Source organism: Crocodylus siamensis, chromosome 9, assembly GCF_052110815.1.
Source record: "Crocodylus siamensis isolate JL-2025a chromosome 9, ASM5211081v1, whole genome shotgun sequence".
Taxonomy (NCBI): domain Eukaryota; kingdom Metazoa; phylum Chordata; order Crocodylia; family Crocodylidae; genus Crocodylus; species Crocodylus siamensis.
In genome coordinates, this window is record NC_143403.1 from 24,188,013 (window position 1) to 24,213,233 (window position 25,221).

Genomic DNA, 25,221 nt, shown 5'->3' on the forward strand with positions numbered 1-25,221 from the left:
CCAAAGTTTGGTGTCATCGGCGAACTTGGCCAGTCCACTCCTGACTCCAACGTCCACATCATTAATGAAGATGTTGAACAGTATGGGTCCAAGGACAGAGCCTTGAGGGACCCCACTGGTCACAGGGCACCACGATGAGTGACTGCCATCAATCACAACCCTCTGGGTCTGACCACGGAGCCAGTTTCCCAACCAGCGGATCGTGGTGGAGCCAAGGCCACATCTGGCCAGTTTGGCCAAGAGGTGATCATGGGATACCAGATCAAAAGCTTTTTTGAAGTCAAGATATATGACATCAATCTCTTCTCCCTTGTCCAGGTGATAGGTCACCTGGTCATAGAAGGAAATGAGATTGGTCAAACAAGACCTACCCGCAACAAACCCATGCTGGCTGTCCCTTAGAATGTTAGCCTGGGCCAGTCCATCAAGGATGGCCTCCTTAATAAACTTCTCTAAGATCTTCCCCAGGATAGAAGTCAGGCTAATGGGCCTGTAGTTAGCCGGATCCACTCTCCTCCCTTTCTTGAAGATCGGCACCACATTGGCCTTCTTCCAGTCTTCAGGCACTACACCAGAGTGCCAGGAGTTTTCAAAGATCCGTGCCAGGGGCTGGGCTATGACGCTCGCCAGCTCCTTGAGTACCCTGGGGTGCAGATTGTCAGGGCTGGCTGACTTGAAGGTATCCAGCTTCTCAAGGTGTTCCTTCATGAGGTCAGCATTGATGGAGGGTAGGGGATCCCCATCACCATGATTGTAGGCAACATCATGTTGTATCATACTTTGCATAAAACTTTGCATAAAATGATCAAACTCCATCCAGAAGTAATTAGAGTTTATGCCCCAACTACTCCTCTTGGAAGGCCATTCCAGAACCTCACTACTCTCTGGGTGTGTCTACATGTGCTAAATGGGTTTACTCCACAGTAATTTATTGTGGAGTAAACCCACCCAGGGCAAACATCTACACTTGCAGGCATCTGGAACCAGATTTGCTGCTCCAGGCACTAGCCTGCTTCCACCCCCTCCGGCCCTGCATTGGCCCCCTGAAGAAGCCAGAGGGAGCTGGAGGCTCCAGCCACAGCTGTCTGTGGAGAGGGGCCATCTTTGAAAGCCAGCCCCACAGGCTACTCTCTGGACACCTGCATTTCTGGCCTGGAGCAACCTACAGCATGCTGGCACGGTGCTCTGTGACTGTCACCAGAGCCTTTGCCCACCACATAATGGCTACTCTACCCCCAGGTCCCAGGAGTGATGTCCAGTGCCCAGGCTCCTACTGGACAACCTGGTTGCCGTGCTGTGCCACTGCAATGACATACGCCTCGCTCAGACAGTCTGAGCCCTGGTGGCTCTCCCCACACTGCACAGCCACCTGACCAGGCTCACTGTGGCACCTCAAGTCCCCTGGCACCACGCTGCTGCCCCCCAGATGCCATGCTGCTGCCTGGACCCTGGCAGGGGCACCAATGACATGCACCTGGATGCCACCACCGATGCCATCTGTGCATTTCTGGGGCTCCAGCCCCAGTGCCTGTGTGCCTGCATGGCCAGCTAGAACTGGTGACTGCACATCATCCAGAGCACCTGGGATGATGAGCCATGGCTGTCATTCTGGATGACCCAGTGTGCTGCATATCATCTGCGAGGCCCAGGGGAGCTCTTGAGTGAGGCCTGAGTGGAGGAGGAGCAGTGGACAAAGGACACTTGGCATCAGGAGCACCAGCTGCAGCATCAGCAATAGTACTGATCCCCACCCCTCCCAGGCCTTGAGTGAGCGGCACACCTGCCAGTGTTGGCCAGGGCACCAGGTGTGAGAGACACTGGCTAACTAACCCCACCTGAACTCCTGACTGTAGCCCACCTGGACAGTCACTCATGGACTCCAGCCCCACTGCACACCCCAAGCACCTTGTTCACTGCAGAAAGTTCTCAAAAAAGCACTTTATTCCCTTCCACAAACACAAACCCTATTCCCTCCCTCCCCAGCAGAGCCCTACCCCACTCCTTCCCAAAAAGGACAGCCCTTCCCCCTCCTTCCCAAACCACAGAGCCCCTCCCTCTCTCCCCAGATTGCCCCTCTACCACCCACCCCACCCACCACCAATAAATCAACCTCTTCCCCAAGCAGACTCTGTGCATTACTGCATGTGCCCTCCCAGGGTGGCAGGCCATAGGCTGAGGGTGCTGAGGGATGGAGCCCAGGGACAGGCACCCAGAACCCTGAACTTCAGCTGCACCACCATGGTTGTGCACACTGTGGCAAGGCCAGTGGGTGAGGGCTCACCCAGTGGCGACAGCAGGCACTGCTCTGCTGACACAGCTGGCTCCCCCTCCTGCCAGAAGGCCAGGCCAGTAAGGCCTGCACACAGGTCCCAGAACAGGTGCTGGCCCAGCTGCAGCCAGCTCCTGTTCTGGGACCACATTGAACCGAGGTGAGCGGAAGGGCAGGGGACCTGAGGGAGAAGCTGAGGCAGGGTCACCTGGCCAGCGGAAGCACTGCTGCACCTCAGCCCAGACCCACTGGGGGGTTTGTTGTTGGGCAGTGGGTTCATGCCAGGGAGCACTGCCATGTCCAGGACAGTATCCAGCACCCAACAGTCCTCCTCCGTGGCCTCCACTGCCCTGGCCACCATGGCAACCTGCCACTCCTGGGCCTCCAGGTGCCTTTCCTTGAGGGCCAGGAGCCTGTCCCAGAACTCCTGGTCTTCCCGGTCCCTCTCCCACTTCCACACTTTGTCTTCCATGCACCAGGCCTGTGAGTCCATCAGCCATTCCTCAGCTATGGTGACCAGCCAATCCATCAGCCAGGTCCAGTCCTGGGTCATCTGCTACCAGAGCCAGAACATATAGAGGACCCCGGCCAAAGCTGGCAGTGACCCCAACCGTACAGGTGGCCTGGTGCCTCTCCCCCACATTCAGCTGCAAGAGCCACAGAGCCAGGAAAAAGAGGTTGTTTGTGAGAGTTTGCAACATTTCTGAGATAATATGCACCATACCAGGAAGCTGTGCACTGCCCAGCGTCAGATCAGGACTTGTGCATGCACAAGTGCCCAGGAACCATGGTAAGTTGGCCAGGCAGGCCCTAGCACAGGCAAGCACCAGCCAAGGCTCCCTATTCCCACTCACTCAAGAGGGGCAGGTGGGCCACTGGGTGCTGGCTGCAGGAAGCCTGCCTTCGCTGCCACTTTATCAGGCCAGGACAGCCGTAGCTCCTGGCCACACCTGCTGCTGCAGCTCCCCCGTGCTCTCCCCCATGCTTCTCCTCCTGCAGGCCAGTCCACCCCCTCTGTTGACACCAGGTCCACAGCTCCCAGGCTTGGGGGGTGAGGATAGACTGAATGGGAAAAGTGAACAGTAGAATGGATTGAACTCAAACTAGTGAGAGCAAATCAGATAAGGACTTGGAAGGAAAAACTGGAAAGGAAGTGTTTAAACAGATAGTTGGGGGTAAAGGGAAGGAAGAAGAAAGTGAACCATAAGTGAAGTTCATATAAGTTGTCAATAGATTCAAACAAAAAAGATTATTAAAACTAGATAATGAAATTATAAATATTGAAACTGCTCAGTAATTGAAGAACAATGAACCAGATTAAACTGAAGAATGGCATTATAAGAAATAGATGTGACCATTCATGGTACATGCGCTAAAGTAGCTAAAGGCATATGAACAGACATTTAGCACCTGAAGGACTATCCATAGGGTAATGTTTCTCAACCGATGGTACGCGTACCCCTGGGGGTACACAAGACATGGGCAGGGGGTACACAGGTGCCAAGATTTGAGTTTGGTCCACCCCACCCCCATACTGAGGGTTGGAGGCATCTTTGCCTGTTTGGGCCAGAAGTTCTGGCCACTGCCCCTCCAGCCACATCTGGTGCACCAGGGCTTTCACTCCCCAGCATCAGTGTGCTGGGGGACAAAGAGGAGGACCCCACATGAGCTGCTTTGCCCTGGGCCGTGGTCTGAGAAGAAAAAGTGGGACTCGGCTCACAGCGGCAAAACCAGAAGTGCCACGGTGGGGCTTCCAGTTTCACTTTTGCTGCATCGATCAGCAAGTGGTATGTAAAGTACCAAAGGTTGAGAACCACTTCCATAGGGAGCACAAAAGTAAGTAAGCTGGTGGTACTGGGAGCAAAGACAGAGAAATAGGACTTACAACTTGTCTTTGGGCATTAACTCATACAGCTTGAGACTATCTCCTTGCCTCTCCTCCCTAGGCAAGCCCATTCACAAAAGACTAGCCACAATCTGGCCCATAATGCAACAGAAATAAACTGGAAAGTTAAAGATGTGAATGAAAACCATCCATGAGTCAGACAGGAGTTCAGTCAGGTGCAGTATGTACAAGAGCCATTGTGCACTGGTATTCATTAGACAGTACTGTAGTTACAATGCAACAGAAACACAGTGTGGTATGATGTGCTGTCACCGTTAGCGTAGAATCTGAAAGATGTATTCAGAAAATAGAAAGTGCATTCACATAACTTCAAATTACTGCTTTTACTTGAATAGAAGACAACCCTGATTATAAAATGACTGCCCCCCGCAATAATTAGATTATATATATGGAAAATTTATAAAATTCAGGTTTGCCTTGAATTTGTCCCCCTCTGGGAAAATAAATCAGAGGTGTCAGGAAGTTGTTTGCCCTCTTCTTCCTGCCAACTTTTTCCTGGGGTAGCCCCTTCCCCCTTCCTTACTGTCAGGCCCTGCTCTCCCTGAGCACATAGTAGTGAGGAGCAAATCTGAAAGCAATAAACTTGAAAATAAACATAGATGTAGCCATTTGCATATAATACCCCTAGGACTTGGTTCATCCAGAATTGATGCATGTTCCTTTTTTTGAAACTGATACAAGTTTTAGCACAGGTACCCCATAAACACAATTTTGAGCAGCACTTTGGCACCTACTTATATGTAGTACAACCAATGCATAATATTAGTCCAAAACCAAAAGCTCATAATTTACCACATAGTTCATTTGGCCTCTACCAGACTCAACAGCCATGGTGACCCCACAGCTCAGCACTTCTCAGTATGTGTGTATATTCCAGATACTACCTACAAAGGATCTATGTGCTCATTAGCCCCTTCTCATGATTGGAACTGGGTGTTCTTGTCACAAGTCCTGGATGCTGGACTTGTGGGGGGCTGGACTTTGGGGAGCTAGACCCGATGATCTGCAAGGTCCCTTCCAGCCCCTAACAATATATGAATCTATGCTCCAAAAATTTATGTACAAATGAGGCATATGGTGACCTGGTCTGGCTTTGTCTCATGGATGGCAGGGCCACACTAATCATATGTGCCAGGCTGAAACAGAGAGCAACAGAGGGATTCTGGGTAAACTGTATGGGATTCCATTTTGTGATGGATTCTAGACATTTAAAACTGGATAATAAACAGGAATTATTATAAATAGGAAGAAAAGGTTCAGCTCCGTGAGTGAATAGGAAATTGAAATGTATGCAATTTAGTGGCTCACCATGACTTCACAACAAAAAAAGACAGTGAGGGGGGACTGCAATTAATGGGGACTACCAAGCATCTTGTTCAGGTGGGTTGCTCTTGCCTATTGTCGTGGTAAGCTCTGAGTCCTGGAAAGGTCCACTGATTAGCCCCAGAGAACCCTGCCTGAGGAAGATGGAAACAACTGACATCCTTTGGTACTACCCGTACGCAAATGGAAGTGTGGAGGTAGGTAAGCCTCTGGATGGTAACAGGGGTCGAGACCATGACCAGAGGCAGCTCTGTTCAGACACCTTTGAGGCTGTAACAGCATATGTATGCTAGGGCGTGTCAAGTGAACTGAACCAGTGATGAGATGGGATATAAAAGCACAGGTGTGTATGCATACACACACACACACACACACACACACACACACACACTATATTATATATATATACACACACACACACACACACACACACACACACACACACACTCATGCCTCAGTTTATCTCCTGATAAGGACATGAACTGGTTGAAACAGACTGACTGCATCCCTTGTTGTTTGTCAGGTGCCTGTACAGGTCATGGTCTTGACCCCTGTCACCATCCAGAGAAGTAAGCTTACCCTCCTCCACACTTCCATTTGCATTCAGGCAGTACCAAAGGAGGTCAATTGTTTCCATCTTCCTCAGGCAGGGTTCTCTGGGGTTAATCAGTGGACATTTCTGGATCTAAAAGCAGAGGTATGTATACACACACACTATATATGTACACATCTCTGCTTTTACATCCTGGCTCATCACCATCCAGTTCACTTGACAGGCCCTAACACACATACACAGCACACAGTAAGGTAGTTCAGGCTTGTTGGTCTAGCACCATGAGTCCTGCTTGGAGTGCAGGAGGTCATGGTTTCAACTCCTGGATAAGCCCCTTGTTAGGCCCTGCAACTTAAGGCTGGTGCCACTAGCTGACCCTTTTATCCTGCTCCAAAGGTAGGAAGGCAGGCAGGACCTCCTGTTAAGGAGTGTGCACGGCATGTAGCTGGGAGACCTGGGTGGCACAGTGGCTTTCTGTGCCCTTCAGGCTCATAGTGTTAGGGAAGGGTGGCAGTGGGTGTGCTGAACTGGGCCCAGAGCTTTAAGCCCAAGGTGACGCCAGGTATTGCCCCACTATTCTTGTTCTCTTTCCTGCTTGGGAGAGGTCAGTACATTTTGGTGTGAGGGGCTGAGGCACTTGGGAAGCTGGCAGCAGGGCAGAATGGACCCGAGGTATGAATACATATACATATAGAGAAAGAGATAGAGACCAGCTGTAAGCCCTGCTATAAGCCCTGTTTCTCTGCCCTTGCTCCAAGCACCACCAGCTTGTTTGCTTTCTGTGCTCCTGTCAAGTGTATCAGACTAATCATGAGACAGGGATGTGAAGTAGGGGGTGGGAGGTAACTGTACACTGTTACAGGATCAAATTATTGTATATATGGTATATATTTTGCAAAAAAGGTGGTAGGCCCCATCAGCATCTCAGCCTTCTGGCTAAGATCAAGTATTTTTAGCACCAAAGGGAGGGAAGGTACAAAGGCTGGCTCTGGCCCTACACATACCAGCCTGACACTGCACTACCTTCAGGCCTGGTGCCAGTTCCCTGTGAAGGGAACACCTGCCCACTTTTTGGGGGGGGGGTCTTATTTAAGGGCTGGGGGAGAAGCATTTTTTGTTACTAGGGGAAGGTATTGGAGCTTGTTCCAGCCTCCCCGAGTACCTCCAGGGCTTATACTCATTACCTGGGGAAACAGTGGCCCGTTGCTTTTAAGGACCACACGCACAAAAGTTTCCCATCAGCATGTTTGCCCAATATGAGCTATGTGTTTTATAGTCTTGCTCGGTGTTGGCTCCATTCAGTCAACTTCGTAGTTGGTTTCTATTGCTTTTGGCAGCAGTTTAATGATAGACAATATATGTAGTGAGATTTGCCTGTATGTGATCGTAAGACGAGGGGGCTTTTTTCCCCCCAGGATAACTGTGGAAGAAATCCCTCCTCTTGTATTTCAGTAAATATGGTAAGAAAATACATATGAAATTCCTGAGGAGAGAATCTTCTTCCTTTCTTTGGAGTATTCTGACACTAATTTTACTAATCAGACCAGTTTCTGGCTATAGTAACTTACAAGCAATACCCTTTGAAAACTAGAATTTCATTGCAGAAATAATAAACTAGCCCACTTTAACTGCCCACATCTCACCTTACCCCCAAAGCTTTCTTTTCAGCATCTTCCAACTTATTCAGAATTTGTTACAATAAAGAAAAAATTAAACATTCTTAAATGGTAAAAAAGTTTTTAAAAAAGGAAAAAAGAATCAAATTACAATTCTGCCGATGACCTACAGCTATCTAGTGTTTATTTACCTTTCCAGCTGCCAGACTGTAACCAAAGGGCTTTAGCAACATCACCACTACCATCAGTATACAAGAGTTATGACAAAAGGCCTATGTATTAACTTGCTGTCCTCAAGAAACTGAGTATCTATATTACACTCAGTATCTATATCACACACAGCACACAGTGAGGGGGGACTGCACTTAATGGGGACTACCAAGCATATCTGCATATCTGCAACTAATGTGCCCAAATAAACACTAGTGTAGTCTGTGCTGAAATTGCTCCTGGGTGCAGCATTTCCACATGCCCCAGGACCACAGCACATTCAGTCGGGGCAATGCAGCCCTACCTGGCCCAGGGCGCAAGGAGTCAGCCTACCAGGCCAGAGTTGCTCCCTGCCCCAGCTCAAAGTGTTGAGAAGGAGTTGCCTGGGGCTCAAGGGTACTACAGTGCAGGACTAGCCAGCAGGTAGCCCCACTCTGTAGCACCCTTATGTCCCAGCCATCCCCAGTCACTGTCTACACATGAACTATGGCAGAGTAAACAACACCATAGGATAATACTTGCATCAGACAGTACTATGCTATGGCAGACAGACTGAATTAGTTTACCCTGGCCTAATAACACTGCACATGTAGATTCTGATGCTTTACTGGGCATATCTACATGTGCTATTAATTCCAAGTAGACTTACTACGCAGTAAAATATTTTTCAGTAAGCTTACTGGGAAGCATGTCTACATGTGCTACGTCTTGGAAGCAGATTTGCTGCCAATGGGAGCAACCCAGCACGGGGCTGCTCCTGCCTTGCTCTGCTCCTCTGCAGCAGCCAGGGGGAGCTCCAGGCTCTCACTGGGTGCTAGCACCAGGGCTGGCAGGGATCACGGGGCCAGAAGAGCTCTGCAGGCTGCAGTGACATGCACAGGCCAGGAGACAGCTGGTGCTGCAGAGCTCTCCCACCCCATGCACATACAGACAAGCCGTGTGCCTACCAGGTCTTCCCCATGCAGCCTGGGGCTAGCTGGGACCTGCCCCAAAACAGGACAGTTTCCAACCAGCCCTGGGCTGTGTGGGGAAGCCTGCATGTGTAGCCTGGAGCTGGGTGGGACCTGCCCCAAAATGGGATAGTTCCCAGGCAGCTCTGAGCTGCACCTGAAGACTTCCCTGTGCAGCCTGGGGCCGGCCAGGAACTGTCCTATTCTGGGGTAGGTCCCAGCCAGCTCTGTGCTGGGTGGGGAACTCTGCTCCTGCAGGCAGCTCCCAGCCCTGGCTCTGCAATCAGAGCAGGGGCTACGAGACTGATCCCTGCTGCTGTGGCAGGCTTCAAGTGCAGAGTCTGGCCAGGACAATGTTCCCCTGCCACAACAGCAGGCAGATCAAAGTCAGGGCCAGAAGCTTTCTGCTGCAGGGGCAGGGGGACATTGTCCTGGCCCGGGCTCCTCACTAAGAGCCCACCCTGGCAGCAGGCAGCTCCCAGTGTCCCAGCCCTCACTCTGATAGTGGAGCTGGGGCAGGGAGCTACCTGCTGCCAAGGCACAGGGACATTGTCCCAGCCTGGGCTCTGAACTCAGAACCCACCCATGCAGCAGACAGCTCCCCAGGGAGGTAATTGTTCTCCTACCCCCTCCTACCCAGGCAAATTTACTCAAGGTTGGCAGTCTACATGGTCCGGCTTACTTTTCTCTTCCAGGTGCACGCGCACATTTCTTTTCTCTTCCAGATTCCCTGCCTGACCCCCTGCATGACACTTTCGTTGTGCCATCGATCACCTCTACTAATTCCACCACCATTCAGCATGCAAACCAAGCCTTGTTTTTAACTCTACTCCCTCACTGACATGCTTACTACGTCTTTTCTTCCAGTTCACCTCCAAAAGCTGCCAATTCCTTCTCGCGCACACTGCAACACCCTCTGAATCAACACAAACATTATATACAGAGGTATGCAAACTATTCATTACATTCAGTTCTACAAAACTGTCTACAGATAACTGCATAAACCAACAAACACTGAAATTATAAAATTCCTAGAATATGATTGTCACCAGAAATAAGCCAAGGAAAAATGTACAGTTTTCAAGAAATTATTCTGACAAAGGAAGGAAGAAAGGCAGGTACACAATGGTAAGAACAAAGGTCTACTGAATTGTTACCACCTGTACAACTTCTCACCGGCGTTAGCATCCAGGATTTGTTCTGCTGGTTACAGAAATAGTTTTTTTCACTATTTCTCCAGTATTTGTATATAATAGTAATACTATATATAAGATACTTTAAGCATAAAAGAGAACCAATATTATAGGCTGTTTTAAGAAAAAAAAAACCCCAACTGGCACTGACTACATCATCAGATTCCCTGGGCTAAAATAAGTGTTTTGTATGCAAAGCCTATGAACTGAAACAACTTAAAAGTTTCAGCCATGTTCATTAAGCTTTCCTAGAAATACTTTTGAATACTACACAACTTCCATGATCTTTGCCCCTAAAGCTATTTATTACATAGTTGTTACAATGTTGTCAAGTTTTGTGCGATTTAAAGAATACTGTAAAAACCATCTCCCCAAGACACTGTAGGCCAAATGGTCAAAGCAGAGGGAAACCTGAACTAAAAGTCAGTATGGACTTGACAGTACAGATCTTGACTTATCTAAATAATCCTTGGCTCAAACAAATCTACCAAAAAAAAAAGAAACTGACTGTGTAAGGAAGGGCAGCTGGACTGGGCTATACACCTCAGTAATAACACTGGAAAATACTTTCAGAAACCTATTCCCTGGCTTCCTCTTCCACATCTTCCTGTGAAAACCAATTTGAAAAAGTTCATAGCACAATAGATTGATGCCATTTTACACCATCTGGGAATTTAGCTTAATATCCTGCAGGAGCTAAATGGTCTCTTTTTTTAAGACCAGATCTTTTCTTGACCCCCCCAGATGTCTTTAATAGTAGCAGCACCATGCTATATATATAACTGAAAACAGATGCTGTATTTCATTCTATGGACCTGCACCAAACTCAATCGAAGGACTCTCATGGACTTCAGCAGGCTTTGGAGCAGACCTGATGATCTGTACAGTAGCTTGTGGGGGGAGGTTCATAAGCAACTGCTATGTTTTGTCAGCCTTATGTTTCATTATGATGGTGGCTTTCATCATACCCACAACCTAGTTAGTATTTTCCCATAAGGAGACAAGACAACTTTCATTTATTTAGCCTAAACTAAACCATGACTGCAAGAGGATACGATTCTTCTCTATCAGAGGGAAGGAACAGTATGCAGTGCAGATGAAGTTCTATTTAAGCTAAGGACAATATTTATTCAGGAACAGATGGGTATAAACTAGCCATGCATAAATTTAGGAAATTAGAGGAAGAGTGTCTAACAATCCAGTTAAGTGAGATTTGGGAACAGCCTTCCATGGAGAGAAAAACCTACCTAGTTTTAAAACAGTGCATGATCAATTTAGGAAAGGGATAATATGACACAATGGCTTGTGTCAGGGGATTGTGTTCAATGACTGATTTTCAACCTTTTTTTCATCTGTAGACCCCTAAAATATTTTGAATGGTAGGGCAGACTCCTTTGGAAATTTTGAATGGCAATGCAGACCTCTGAATTTTTAGTGTAGGTATTCACATACTTTTGATTGATTGTAATCATCTTTTGCAGACCTCTTAGACATAGTCTGGAGACCAACAGGTTGAAAATCACTATTCTATGAGATCCCTTCCGGGCTTATACCCCAAGTTTTTGCCTTCCTCTGCAGCAGCAGGGTGGGGGCATGGGCCTCTTCCTCGGATCTCTTGAGCGTATTTTAAGAAACTACTTCTGGTCTTTGTAATGGCAGAACCTTAACAGTGTCTTCCCCCTGCATTACCTGTAGCAGTTACAAGGTCTTTTTTATGTTTCAGGCATTATGCCTGGCAGTTATGCCTGGTAGCTATGTAACTTTTCCTGAAGTTATTAGGAAAAGATTGGACAAACATTTGTCTAGGGTGGTTTAGAGAGAGAGATGATGCCCCTGCCTCAAGAAGGGGGTTGTATTATATCAGTGACATAACTAAAAGTGGGGTACATGGGGCACTGACTTGATTGGGGAGGTGGTGAAAAAAGCAGCTGGTGTTGGCAAGCACACTGCTGGGTCAAATGACCTCCTCAGGTCCCTTCTAGCCCTGCTTTTCTGAAGTTCAAAGCAGAAGTTCGCTTTGGTGAGATAATAAACCTCAGACACTGAGACTTAAGCCAAGCTCCGACTGTAAGGCTGGGATGAGACCAAATGAGGGAGGACTGGGGAGGAGAAGCAAATTATTCTACATCCATCTGCTGCTGGGATCTTGTGCTTTCCTCTGAATCACCTGACCTTCACCATTCAGAGAGGATTTCATAGATTTCATAGACATTAGGGCTGGAAGGGACCTCGGGAGATCATCGAGTCCAGTGGACTGAACTCAGGTCTGACCCAAGGAGGAAACTCCTCTGTAACTCCTCTGTACCAGTGTGTACGATGGCAGTGCCTCAGGACTCCAGCCAAGACCAAACCCCTTTTGCGCTACTCTAGACAAGGCAGAATAACTTGAAGAGCTGGTCTCTGCCCTGAAGAGCTTACAGCCTAACACCTGGGCACTCACTTGATTGCCTTTCCAACTTGAAATAACTTGTGTGCGCTGCCAGAATCAGTCCCTTCTCCAGTGACACAAAATATTTGTCCCAGGGAAAATGCCACAGGCAACAACTCACTGGTGGAGACACCTTCCTGGGGAAAACTTTCCTCAAGCTTTGCCAATAAGTAGAACTTTCAATACTAGAAGTGTTAAATATCTTAAGTGACTTTAAATCAAGATGAGATGAAGCCTACCTGTTTTAAAGTTACCCACCCTTCCGGGAATGGAAGCACGATGACAAGGTTTCAGGACTTTCCGGCAGGAGACAAACTCGGGTGGGGTGAGGCACCGGCCACGAGAATCCGCGGGCTCAGCCCCGGCGCCAAGGAACAGTATGGCCAGGGCTTCGGCCAAGGGCTCCAAGAGAAACCTGGAGAGCGGAGGGCTGCCGCTCAACCGGACTCCGCGGGGCCGAGCGGGGCGTCCCCGGCCGTGCTGAGCCCCCGGCCAGGGCGGAGCGGCCCCAACCTGCGAAACCCGCTTCGGCCCGGGCGGGCGGAGGTGCCCCGCGGCCGCGCCCGGGACGTCTCCGAGGGGCTGCGGCCGGGGCAGGGCGGACACCCCAGCCCCCCACACCCGGCCCGGCGAGCCCCTCTGCGGGGAGCGGCCGGGGCAGAGCCGGGCGGCGCGGGGAGCTGCGCCCGGCCCCGGCCCCGGCCTCGGCCCGCCTGGCGGGAAGCAGCCAGCTGCCCCTCACACCCGCCCGGCCGCGCTCTACCTGTTGCGGCGGCTCCGTCCGTCTCCCCCGGCTCGCGGGTGCCGGCGGCCGGCGAAGCGCCGGCGCTGCCCAAGGCGCCTCGCCCCGCGCCGCGGCAGCTGCTCCGGCGTCCGCCCGGTGCGGGCCGCAGCCCCGCGCGGTGCGAGCCCGGGAGCAGGCAGGCAGCGAGGCTTGTGCAAGGCAAACTTATTGGGCTCGGGGAGGCGCCTGGGGCCCGGCGGAGGGGGGCGCCGCGCGGATCCAGCCTCGCCCCTAATTGCGCTGGACTAGGTTGAGCCGGAGCCCCCAGCCGGGGTAGTCTTGATATTCGCGTCCATCTCCCCCCGTGCCAAGCGAGCGGGTTTGCTCCCCTGCTCCTGGCCCCTCCCCACTCCCTCCCCCCCCCCAAAAAAATAGCAATTAACCGGGTGGATTTTTTTTTTAATTCTCTTCCATCTGCATAATTATGCTCACATTAGAAATCAATCAGCGCTGGTCATTACCATTAGCTATATGGCTCATAAAGCAGGCGCCAGTCACGCTAATGAACTGCACTGAGCGTCGCGCCTCGTAGTGTAAACGGAGCTCAGCTCTAATCGGCAGTAAATTCAATCAGACGTGGCTGGAAGCGGGTGTAAAGGCTCCTTCACAGAGGCCGACCCGCGCCCCCGTCGGTGTTAGAGGCACAGGGAGCCACAGGCCCGTGGGCCCAGGCAGGACCCGGCCCAGGCTGGGAGGGCAAAGGGGTGCAGGGCTGTCCGCGCCTCCGGCAGCCACGTGCCGGCTCCCGCTCCCTCCGCCTCCCGAGGGCGCATCATCATCATGCCGGCGGGCCAGGAGGCCGCGGGTTTCCAAGAAGGCCCCGGAAGCTTCCTCACCCGGCAGGCAGCCCTTCGACCCCCCGGGGGCACTTAAATCAGGGCCCGGTCGTGGCAGCGCCCGGGCGGAGCAGGGACCCGCCGCGCGGTGCCGGAGCCTCACGTCTGAGCAGCGCGGGGCCACGCGCCGGGGTTCCTCCGCCTGAGCGACCTGGCGACGGGGGCCCCGCCGCCCGGGCTGAGGCTCCGCTCCCGCCCGCGCCGCCTGGCCGGGGGCCCCCCGAGGAGCCTCGCCCTGGGCCCGGCCCCGGCCCCGGCCCCGGGCGGCGCCGCGCCGCGTCCATGCGAACGAGCTCAGCGGCACCGCCGAAGGCGCCACGCCGGGCTCGCACGGGGCCACCTGGGGTCGCTCCGGGAGCAGGCCGGCTGGGGCCGCTCGGGCCATGGAGCAGCTCCTGCCTGCGTGTGACCCGCCGCCAGAGCCAGGCCGCGGCCTCGTCCGTCCGTCCGTGCTGAGCCGGGCAGGGCGGCGGCGGCGCAAGTGACCCCGCGCCTGGCGCTGCCCTGGCCTCAGGCCTGCCCTGCCCTGCCCTGCCGGGCCACAAGCGCGTTTAAAGCCCAGCTCCCGCCAAGGGGGGCCGTGTGCCCCGCCGGGGGAGCTATGCGCCCTGGGGTCGCCCAGGGGTGACTCGGTCCTGGCTCAGGCTGGACCAGACACCTCCCGCTTCGGTGCCTCAGTTGTCCCGGCTGGGAAGCGCCTTAAGCGCGGAGGGCGCGGCCGGGAGCAGGGGAAGGCCGGCCCGGGGTCTGCTCCCCAACCGAGCCGCCGGGGCACGCTGGGCGCCGGCCGGGGCTCTCTGCCTCAGTGCCCAGGAAAGGAGCGTGATGACCAGGTCTCTCCGCGGGGTCGGCCTCGTCCTCCCCCCGGCGCCCGCGCTGAGCTGGGCTGTGGGAGCACGGCCCCCAACCAGGCACCGCAGCTCCAGGGGGGTGACGTGCCAGGTCTCTTGCTCACCCTCTCAGCGGCGCCCCCGCTCAGCGGAAGGGCAGAGGCGGCTCCCTCGGGACGGCTCCGACCACGAGTTTTCTTTAACAGCCTCCTGCCCGGCGCCCCCGCCCCCTCGTCCACTTGCTGTGGGCCGGTGCCCCCAGGCTCCCTCCGTAGAGCCACAACCCCCGCCCCCGCACACAAACACACACCCTCAGGGAAGCTGAGGGGGCTCCTAGCCCCGGGCCGACCCCCGCGCTCACCCCCAGCTGCCCCGCGGCTTGACCCCACGGCGGCGGAGGCGGGTGCAGCCGCGCCCCGAGCTCGCTTTTGCCTCCGAAACTGGTATTTCCTCCCCAGCTCCCAGCCAGCAGCCCCGCTGAGGCCGTGGGGAAGGCCCCGGGCTGCCTTGGCCCGGGCGGAGCAAAGCGCGGGGCTGCGGGCAGGACTCGACGAGGGCGGCGGCGTTGTCAGCCCCGGCCCGCTCGCCTCTCCCGGGGAAACTGTCACGTCCCTCTCGGCCGTCTGGCCAAGACCGGGCGGGGCAGGGGCACCCGAGCTCCGGGGCCCGCGGGCCTGGTCGCGCCTGGGCCGCCTGCCCCGGCCGGGGAGGGGCGAGCTGTGCTCGGCCGAGGTGGGCACGTGCTCGCTGCATAATACTGCATAATAAAGAGTCTACGGGAGAAGATCTGCCCTCGGAGCTGACCCGGCTTCGGGCACGATAAAAGAACCTGCCTCCCGCCGGCGGCGGCAGAGCCGTGCGGAGCCCCGCAGGAGCAGCCCTCCCCTCTCCGCCGCCGCTGCGAGGACCCGCGGAGCAGCGCGCCCAGCCCGGACGGGGCGTGCAGGGCCGCGCCCGCCCCGCGCCAACCGGGGCAGCTGCGGCCCCGTTTGGTGGCCGGGCGGCAGCTGCGGGGGTTGAGCAGCGGGGCGCGGGCCCTGGCGGCAGACGGGGCACTCCCACACGGGAAGGCGCCGCTTCTGCTCCCCCGAGTGCAGCGAGCCGCCGCGGGCCCCCAGGCGCAGTGCCCGGGAGTTGCCGTGGGCCGCCCTGCCGGCCGCCCACCTCAGCCCGGGTCTGGTGCCAGCCAGGCGGGTCCTGCTTCCCAGGAGATCCGGGCCAAGCACCAGGCTGCGGGGCCCAAACGAGGGGAACAGCGCCACGGGGCCGGGGGGGGGGGGCGGAGCGCCCCGAGGGAAATCCCTTCAGCGAGGGGGGCGGGCAGCCGGAGCCTCCTGCAGCTATCAAGCCGTCTTCATCAGTCGCAGCTGTTTCCTAGCCCAGCTCCCGGGCAGCGGCCGCACGTGCCCAGAGCTGTTGTGATCGCGGGGAAGTGCTTGGAGCAGCTGCGCTTCTCCTCCGCAGGACAGCAGCCAGGCCCGCTCTCCCCGCGATCCGGCACGGGGCCGCAGTCAGCCGCAAGTGGAGGGAAACGAAGCACCCGGGAAACGGAGCCGAGGCTGGCTCCTCTTCCAACCAGCCCCGGCCCCGGCCCCGGGCCCGGGCGCTGTTACGGGCCAGTCCGTCGAGCCGGGCCTCCGCGCTGCTCCGCGGGAGCGTGCAGGGGCGGGGGCACAAGCAGCTTCAGAGAAAAGAAGACCAGGCGCTGTCAAGTCATCGATGTGTTTTATTTGAAAAGAAGAGACCACAAATATCATCATACCATCGACATTCAGAAAGCAAATTCATGACCCATCTCCTGTTGCCAGCCCCCCACCCCCCTCCGCTGTGAACTCGCTTGCCTTCCTTACAAGAAGAAGACACATCTCTGGGCTGGGTTCAAGGTCTCCAAAAAAACAAGCGACCTGAAAACGAGCAGGTGCTACCTGTACCCGGGGGAGGTACCCCCACCCCTTCTAGCAGACCATTACCGAGACAAAAACTGTGAATAAATGAAGCAGCTTTGCTTATTATGCTACTAGTAATTTTCCCCCTAGGAGCTAATTAAATCCCTTCCTGGAACCTGGGGTTTAAAAGAGCCACAAGATGTTGCCCGCGCGGCAGCCGGGCGAGCTGAGAGCGGCCGGAGAAGGACGCCCCGCTCGGCCCGGGCCGCTGTGCCCCAGCCGCCCTGGGGACCCGCCAGGCGGGGTTTCTGCCCCCGCTTTAGTGAACTCTGGGCTTGGTCACGCCCGCCATCCTTCCAGCAACACCAGCCGCGATGTCCTGGAGCATTTGTCCCACTCCAGCATTTCCATCTTATAAAGGCTGTAAACACCCTAACCCTGGCGCACCCGACTGCTCCGAGCGGGGCAGGCTACTCCGGCCGTGCTCCAGGGCTGCATGGACGCGCTTTGCTTTCTAGGCGATGGTGTAAGCCCGGGGGCGAGGGCTGCCAGCGGGAGCCGCCTTCATCTCCGCCGGGGCCTCGCCGGGGCCGGCTGCGCCGCGCCAGGCCGGGGCCGACTCGCTTGCGTTTACAACAGGGCGGGACTCACTTGCACCGGGGCCATGTCACGCCGCTCTAGCTTTCCCGCGTCCTACGGTCCCGACGGCCAGCAGCCCCGCGCACCTGGCTGTTCCTGCAGCTTCCCCACCTGGTCCTACGCCTGGTAAAGGGCCAATAACTGCATTGAGAAAAACCCTATTTCTGTTTAAAAAAAATAAAAGTCCCATTTAAACTTTATTCAATTAAAGCAAAAATTAATTTCCGATATTCACACATATATTACAGAGTAATAGTAAAAGTTCAATATACTTCCTGGCGTTTAGTCGGGCCACATTGTACAAGAGCAAAACAAGCATCAAAACATTTAGCAGCCTTAAATTTCACAATCACTCAGAATTACATAGAAATATTTAAGTACTCTAGTCAGCCTTGGCTGGGAATAGTTCTTCGGTTTACGTTTGTCAGCCAGGTTACACCAAGATTTGCATTTTCTCTCTCATCGTGGCACCCACAGATTCAAAAAATACTTCGTTGTTTTTCGTTTTTTGCTTTTGCTTTTTTTTTTTTAACTCAGAGCAAGAGTCGCGAATGACACGTTTTAAAAACAAACCCACAAAACGTGGTGAGGGACAATGCAAATACTGAAGGTAGAAGCGGCCTGGAGAACCGGGGGAGGTGGCGGGGGCACGAGGGCCACGTTCAGCTGAACTAATGCGGGGGAGAAAGGCGGACACGGCGGAGGGAGCGATTGCAGCGTCTCCTGTCTGTCGGCTGCAACCACGCCAACAAAAAAGAATTCTTCAAAGCAGATGGACACAAACCTAAGCAGGATTTAGCCTCTTTCCTATCTGGCCGTACAAAGTTTGCTGTCCAAGGCTCTTTACACCCAGCTACAATTGGGGGACGTGTAAGAAATGCTCTGGCTCGCTGCCCGCGCTCTCGCTTCGGGGGATCCGTCGTTTAAAGGGGGAACACTAGAAATCCAGAGAATGTCGAGTACTTCCAGCCGCCCATCAAGTTTCCCCTCTCCAGTTTTAGATAAGCTCTGTCGCCTTTCTCCATTTGGATCAGGACTCCATTGCTGGCAGCTTCTCGGGTCACATCCTGGTCCCCTGCAAAGGCAGAAATCACTGGCCACCCATTTAGCATCAAACTCACCTAAAGAGCAAGACAAAAACAAAGCTCTCGCTCAGTCGGAGTCAGACCCCGGCAGGAGCCAAAACTGCCCGGCCTCTCCCAGGCTCACCTGGAGGATGAAACGCCGGGCTGGCGGGAGGTGGGGAGGGGAGGCTGGGTCATTTGGGCGCAAGCAGCGCGGAGCAGCGGACTGGGAGGCTGACACCAGCGGGGGGCATGGGCTAGAGGCAGGAAATCTTTCAGTGAAGCCTGCGATTGACAGCCCCAGCAAAACGCAGGCTGCGAGTGACAGGGGAGGTCGATCCTGTTCTAAGGGCGGAGGAAGCGCCGCTGCCCGCGAGCCGGCTGCATGGAGGGGGGCCGCCACTGCAGATACAGGCGGGGGCTTGAAGTGTCAGCCAGCACAGACAACCGCCCCGCGCCCAGGCTGCCCCCACCCCCCGCTGGGCACCTCCCGGGGAAACGCAGCTGCCTCCCTCCTCTCCGTGGGCTCCTCCCTGCCTGGCCCCGGCGCGGACTGCAGGGCCCACCAGTGCCGTCCACCGGCCAGGCGGGCACAGGCCCGACGGGGCGGTGCCCCCCGATGCCCGGCAGCTCGCCTGCCCGGCGGCACAAAGGCGGCCGTGCGGGGGCAGAGCCAGACACGAGGCGCCGGACCCGCCGGCCCGGGCGTCGGGGCTTGACACGGCAGTCCTCACATCACGGCCAAGCCTCGGCCGCCGGGAAACGGGACCCGCCCGACCCCAGGCCCAGGCGTCCGGGGGTGGAGCAGGGAAGCTGCCGCGGCGCGCGGGGCTCCCAGGGAGGCCTCGTGGGGCGGGTGCCCCGGATCCCAGGTGACTGGACGCAGGGAGGCGCCTCGGGCCGAGCTCGGCTCCTTCCCCGCGCAAGTCCCGGGGCCGGGCTGACCTGGATGGTTTGTCGGTTGTAGACCTTCACCACGTGGAAGTTAAAGCTGTAAATCCCCTTCCGCGGCGCGATGAACGTGCTCCGCTCCGAGTCGAAGCTGCTGCCGATATTCACTAGTACCTGCAAGGACAAGGGGCGTCAGGGCAGCGCGGGCCGGCCCGGCTGCCCCCCGACGGCCTCCGCCCTCCGCCCCCAGGGCCCGCTCCGGGCAGCGGCGCCGTGCCCAGGGGACCGGCTGGGGGCCCCCTCCCTCGGAGGGGGCAAGGCAGGGCGGGCCTCCCCGGCCAGTGTCGCCTTCCCCCACTCACCTCCTCCCGCCGCCGCGTCCCGCACCTGCTGCCAGGCTCGGAGCCCCCCGCCCCGCCCCGCCCCGCCCCGCCGCGGCCGCTACCTGGTCGAAGTAGATGATCATGGTGCGGTTGCTCATCTCGGACGGCTCGTGGTTGGTGCTGCGGATGGCCGAGAAGGCCACCTTGGCGCTGCCCGAGCGCACGGAGATGCCGAGCGCGGTGCCGGTGGGGTCGGAGGTGGGGTTGGAGTCGCACACCACCAGGCACTTGCCCTCCAGCACGATGGGCTCCGTCTCGTTCTGCGCGAGCGCCAGTCCCGCCAGCCACGCCGCGCCCAGCACCACCAGCTCCAGCGCCCGCATCGCTGCGCCGCCCGGCTCTACCTGCCCCGCAGAGCCAGCGTCCTGGGCGGGGGCTCCGGCTCCGGCTCCGAGGCGCTCCGGCTCGGCTCGGCTCGGCTCGGCTCGGCTCGGGCTCCTATTTGGGAGCGCGGCGCGCGGCCCCCCGACGTGCGGGAAGCGGCCCGTGCCCAGGCGCGGCAGCGCTCGCAGACATAGCGCGGCACTGCCCGGCCGCCCGCGCCGCCGCCGCCGCCGCCGCCCGGGTGCCGGCTGTGGCCGAGATCCCCGCAGCCGCCGAGCAACACAAAGGCGAAGCGCGCCGCTCCCCCCGCCTCCCCACCAACCCGCGGCTGGCGTCAGCGCTCCGCCGCCCGCCCCCCGCGCCGCCGGGCCAATGGGCCGCGAGCGCTCGCCGCCGCAGCCAATGAGCGGCCAGTCCGTCTATTGCCACCTGACGTCGGGGCTTTTGTTATTAGGTGCGCGAGGCAGGTGCCGCTGCAGCCGGGCTCGCGCGGGTCTGCACGGGCCGGCCCCGCTCCGCCGTCGGGCCGCGCGGGACAGGTAGGGGCCGCGCCGGGGCGGGGGCAGCGGGACGCCGCTGCCGACACCGCGGGCGCGGGGCCGCCCGAGGGGGTGCGGGGCCAGGCTGCGACACTGCACGTCGGAGCCGCTGCCCGGCGGGGAGCGGCGGCTGCGGGGCGCGGGACGCTGGGGCCCGGTGGCGGGCGGGGCCGGTGCCCGCGGCGACTGCAGGCACCGGGGCTTTCCCCGCTGTGCGGGTGCCCGCCGGCTTCTCTGCGGGGCCGCCGGGACTCGGGCCTGGCTGGGTGGGGAGGCGCCCTCCCCTCCGCGCCCGGCTCTGTGCTGAGGGCACTCAGTCCGGCGGTCCGGGCCCCGCGTTGCGGCGCAGGGGGGCGGTCCGGCCGGAGACGCAGCCCCGGGGTCGCCGACTTAGGAGTCCAGTTCTGAGGGGAAAGAATCCCTGAAGCGGCCGGGCTGGCGGGAGGTAACCCCTCACGGGTCTGTTAAACCATTCGCAGCAGAGAGTGCAGGGGCCAGGGGCTTGAACGGAGCTCAGGCCCCTTCACTGTCCTCAGCCTTTCTAAGGACAGAACCTCGCAAAATACACAGAACAGGACTGGCAGTCTCTGCTCCCTCTGAACTACAGATGCAGTTGGGCCCCCTTTTAAGGTTTGCTCCATGGAGATCGGAGCGGAGAGGTGGGATCCAGGAAGTTCCAGTTCCTAGGTCACTTGATCTCCTGGTACTTCAGTCAACCCTTGCGGAAAATTGTAGGGGAGGAACAGGACTTCACCAACCATAGGTGCTGTCTCTCAGCGAAGCTTTTCCCAGCAAGAAATATTTAAAAGCATATTGAGACTTCCATGCTTTTCAAACCATCCTTCTGCTCAAGAAATGGATCTTAAGGAGGCTTCTAGTTGTTGGCACTCTAGTACCCTCCTCCAAAGCGTTAGCAAACTACTACTTGTCTGAAGCTGAAGCACCATCCAAGGAAATCACATCTTTTAGAAATCACAGAATGGATCATATTTGGTAAAGTGAAAGGTTGCCTTTGCCAAATGGGCATCTTACCAGAATTAATTTTGCATGGATGGCACAAAACTGCAACTAGAAGAGCAGAAGAGAAATGGTTATAGGTAAATATCAAAAGTGAACTATCAGATCAAGACCTTTTTTTATCTGTATGACTGTACTATCATACTAAACAGGACCCCCACTCGACCCTAGGCCCCAGGCCTAATAATCTGATATTAATATGTAAAATATGGAGTTCTGTTTAGTATACCCAGTATATTATTTAGATAATTGAAGCTATTTATGGGGTGGGCATATACCTCTGTGCAGAATATTATGAGTTTTTAGACCGCTTGATTTTGACCCACTTATGCCTATGCCATGATTGTGTAGTCTTTTTTTTTAAATATGAAGGATAAGATCCTGGAAAGAGTAATCCTGTTGACCTGTGTGTGACAGTTCCTGTCAGTAAAATTGCTCAGATACATGTAAATATTTGCAGGGCCTAAAGCTGAGAGTTCTGGCTCCAGGACATGGCAGTCTATATAGCATCATTTTGCAAGAGAGGTGAAAACACTCAGATTCCATTGCAGAGACTAAGAACAAGAACAGCTTAGAAACTTCCAGGTTCCTCTTTGATTGAGGGATAAAAGGGAAGAGAAATTGGACAGAAAGGAGGGGGAAGAATAAAATGTGTGGAGAGAAAAACATCCCTAAGACACTGAAGACTACATGATAAGGGTGGAGAGGATGCTAGAACGCTTGTATTATATACAGTATTTTTTCATGTGTGGGCTATGCTTTAGAGGAAACCCTATTTCAAATATGCTGTCAGTATTATTGACCCTCTTGACTGAGAATAGATGTTAGCAAAGCAATATTTTTGTAGGGCACCAACATGCCTAAAGTAACTCTGCTGTTGATAACTTAACTGGCATCAACTGAAACAGATCTGCCAAGTATCGTACATCTTGCATGACACTCGCAACTTGTCACAGCTACCAGTGTTGGCAAAATGTCAAGAACTATTAAAGATGCCTTCATTCTGACCTTTCCTAACCTTTGAGTATTTGAACTTTGTGACCTTGACATTCTCTCAACAGGGTTTGTTTGACTCGTTATGTAATATTACTGGGGGAAAGTGCCTTTGGTAATTGCTAGTGAGCCACAAAGCCTTTTATTTGCAGCTTCCCAGTCTAAATGCAGCTTGGCTTGGTAGGGACCAACAGCTGTTTCTGTCTAATGGAAGTTTGGTGGGTCCCTACATGAGATGAGTTTAGAGGGTCTCCATTCCATGTCTAGCATCTTAAACACACCATTATACTTTGCATGAATTGACCCTCAGCAGAGGGGCCATGAGCTGCACTGGATATGGAAATTGATCTACCTTTGTTACTTTTCACTAAAAACTTTCCCTCTGGGAACCATACTCCTGAGAGCAAAGTAAAACAAGCACGACACATTGTGCTGCATCTAGCCACAAAGAGGCCTTTGGGGAAATAGCCGCTGGCTGTTGGTCTTTAGAACTTCTACAATTCCTATCCCCCGCCCCCCAAACAACTATAAAACACTTTGACAATAATCTTAAAATAAAAATTGCAATTGAGTGATTCTCTTGGACCCATGAAGAACTGTGAATGGGTTGTTTATTTTGTTTATAAAAATACCAAAGGCCAAAAAGTCATGTTTCACTCCTTTGTAGTGAGTTTAATTAGAAGTGCCAGACAGATCGCTAGAAAGCAAAATTCAGTTTAGTCACAAAGAAAATTAATCACAGGCAGCTGCAATACCAGCTTCCCTGCTTCACTCTGCCAGTGAGTCAGAAATTGTAGTGTTCCACATAACTGAAGAGTTTGAAATTCAGTGGAAATTTTAATTCTATCCGACTAGAGCCAGATAGCCACTATGAACTCTTTCCCTGCACCCCCCCCCAACTTCAAACTGAATAATTTGCCAATAGATAAAGCTATCTTTTTCCTAGTTTGTTCCTTTCTGAGTAAGAACTACAAGATTTGGACCGAAACTGGATAGCATGCATGATGCCATTTGTTCACTGAGATGAAATGCACTTTGCTTACTATTGCATTGTTATCAAGGATAAAAAGCAATAAGCAATTCTTCAATAGAATTTTAAAATCTTAAACCTCTGATTTAGGAATGATAAATGTCCATGTAAACAAGTCTCATTTTTCATCCAAACATCTGAGTTTTGTGCAAAAGTTTGAAGGTATATAAGAATTAGATTTAAACCAAAATGCTCTTGCAGATCCACACTGTGAGTAACCTACAACTTCCCTCATTTACTGTTATCAGAAATGCTTGCATGAATTTATGATTTGTTTATGACGTCAGGTTCATTTCCACAGTGAACAATTATGATATCTCAAAAACCAGATTGACTTCAGGAAGGAAGGATACAGCAGGAGCAAATGAACTGTTAGGGTCCTATCCAGTAGAAAATATCTACAGTATTCAGTGATCTAAAGAATAAGTAAGGCCAGAGATGCTTGCTGTGCAGTAGATCAGCCTATCCAGGCTGGTGCATAACAGGTGATGAGCCTGTAAGTGGCACAAACCAACACAAATGGTAGTAGGGAATTGTCCTAGGCCAGGGAATTACAGCTTATAAACTGTGGCTGTAGCCATAATTGAGTTTAGGATCCAGCCAGTAATACAGATGTGTAGAAAGGATGTATTTGCATAGGCTAAGAAACATGGCTAAAGTTATCTTCTATGGATGTTCAGAACCTGACCTTCAGACTCTTATTATTTAGTCCGATCAAAACAGATTACCTCCAGAACATCATCACATACTGATTCCTGATGAGGGATATTCCACACCACCGTCATTTTCAGTTTTCAACTCTGGAAAACTTATTCCAAATATATTTAATGTTTGCAAATGACTAAGCAAACATTAAATATAAATGTCAATATTAAATATAAATGTCAGAGCTCTAGAATAAAAATTCACCTTGATGTCAAATTTGAGCTTTCAGTTTCAAAAGTGAAGGTTCAAGAAACTTATAAGCAATTGCCCAGGGATGGTTAAAAGGGATTTTCTTTTTTATGCAGCTGAATTGGGAGCTGCTATTATAATACTGTAGAAGTATTCTTAATATTAAGCTTTCCATGTGTAGGTATCATTGGGTTCATTTTTCTACTTGCTTTTTGTTTGTTTTTAAAAACATTGTGATTCTAAAAATGATATATTATTTTACACTGGTAATCTACTTTTAAAAATTCAGGTGAGAATTTTTAAAGCAGTTCAGTATAGGGGTAAAACAGACCAGGGCTGAATTCTATAGAAAAACGCATTCAAAATTAGCTAGTTAAATGGGTGGAATGTGCCTTCTAAGATGTTTGGTTCTTTCAGGGGCACGGTTTAATGCCTATGAGAAAGCAACCTGACCTGTCCTACCTTACCTTCTAACCTCTGATCTGTCTGATCCCTGGATATCTTCTCCTGGATTTACTGATGACTTGGAACTTATTGCATGGCTTTGAAGTAATTTAAGGTTGTCATGCTTCTAAATAAAAATAACTTCATAAATGAGCGTTGATAATGTAACCAGTAGCTTGAGCTTCTTTCTTGTCTCATGTCTCTGTTAAAACATGCAAG

The 25,221-nt window shown here is 53.7% G+C and overlaps 1 protein-coding gene and 1 long non-coding RNA gene across 2 annotated transcripts in view; both read right to left on the reverse strand.

Annotated features, from left to right (window-relative positions):
* LOC149857219 (uncharacterized) overlaps window positions 1–13,528 on the reverse strand; it is a 154,426-nt gene extending 140,898 nt beyond the window's left edge. The window contains exon 1 of the long non-coding RNA XR_016444251.1: window positions 13,212–13,528. This is a non-coding gene — a long non-coding RNA (uncharacterized LOC149857219). The remainder of the gene's footprint in view (window positions 1–13,211) is intronic.
* A 3,090-nt stretch (window positions 13,529–16,618) lies between these two features.
* Window positions 16,619–20,344, reverse strand: CBLN1 (cerebellin 1 precursor). Its single transcript, XM_090063275.1, has 3 exons — window positions 19,824–20,344; window positions 19,433–19,552; window positions 16,619–18,544 (listed from the first exon to the last, which is right to left on the reverse strand). The coding sequence occupies exons 1-3, from the start codon at window positions 20,082–20,084 to the stop codon at window positions 18,347–18,349; spliced, it is 579 nt and encodes a 192-aa protein (XP_089919401.1). The 5' UTR covers window positions 20,085–20,344; the 3' UTR covers window positions 16,619–18,346.
* Window positions 20,345–25,221: the final 4,877 nt, after the last annotated feature.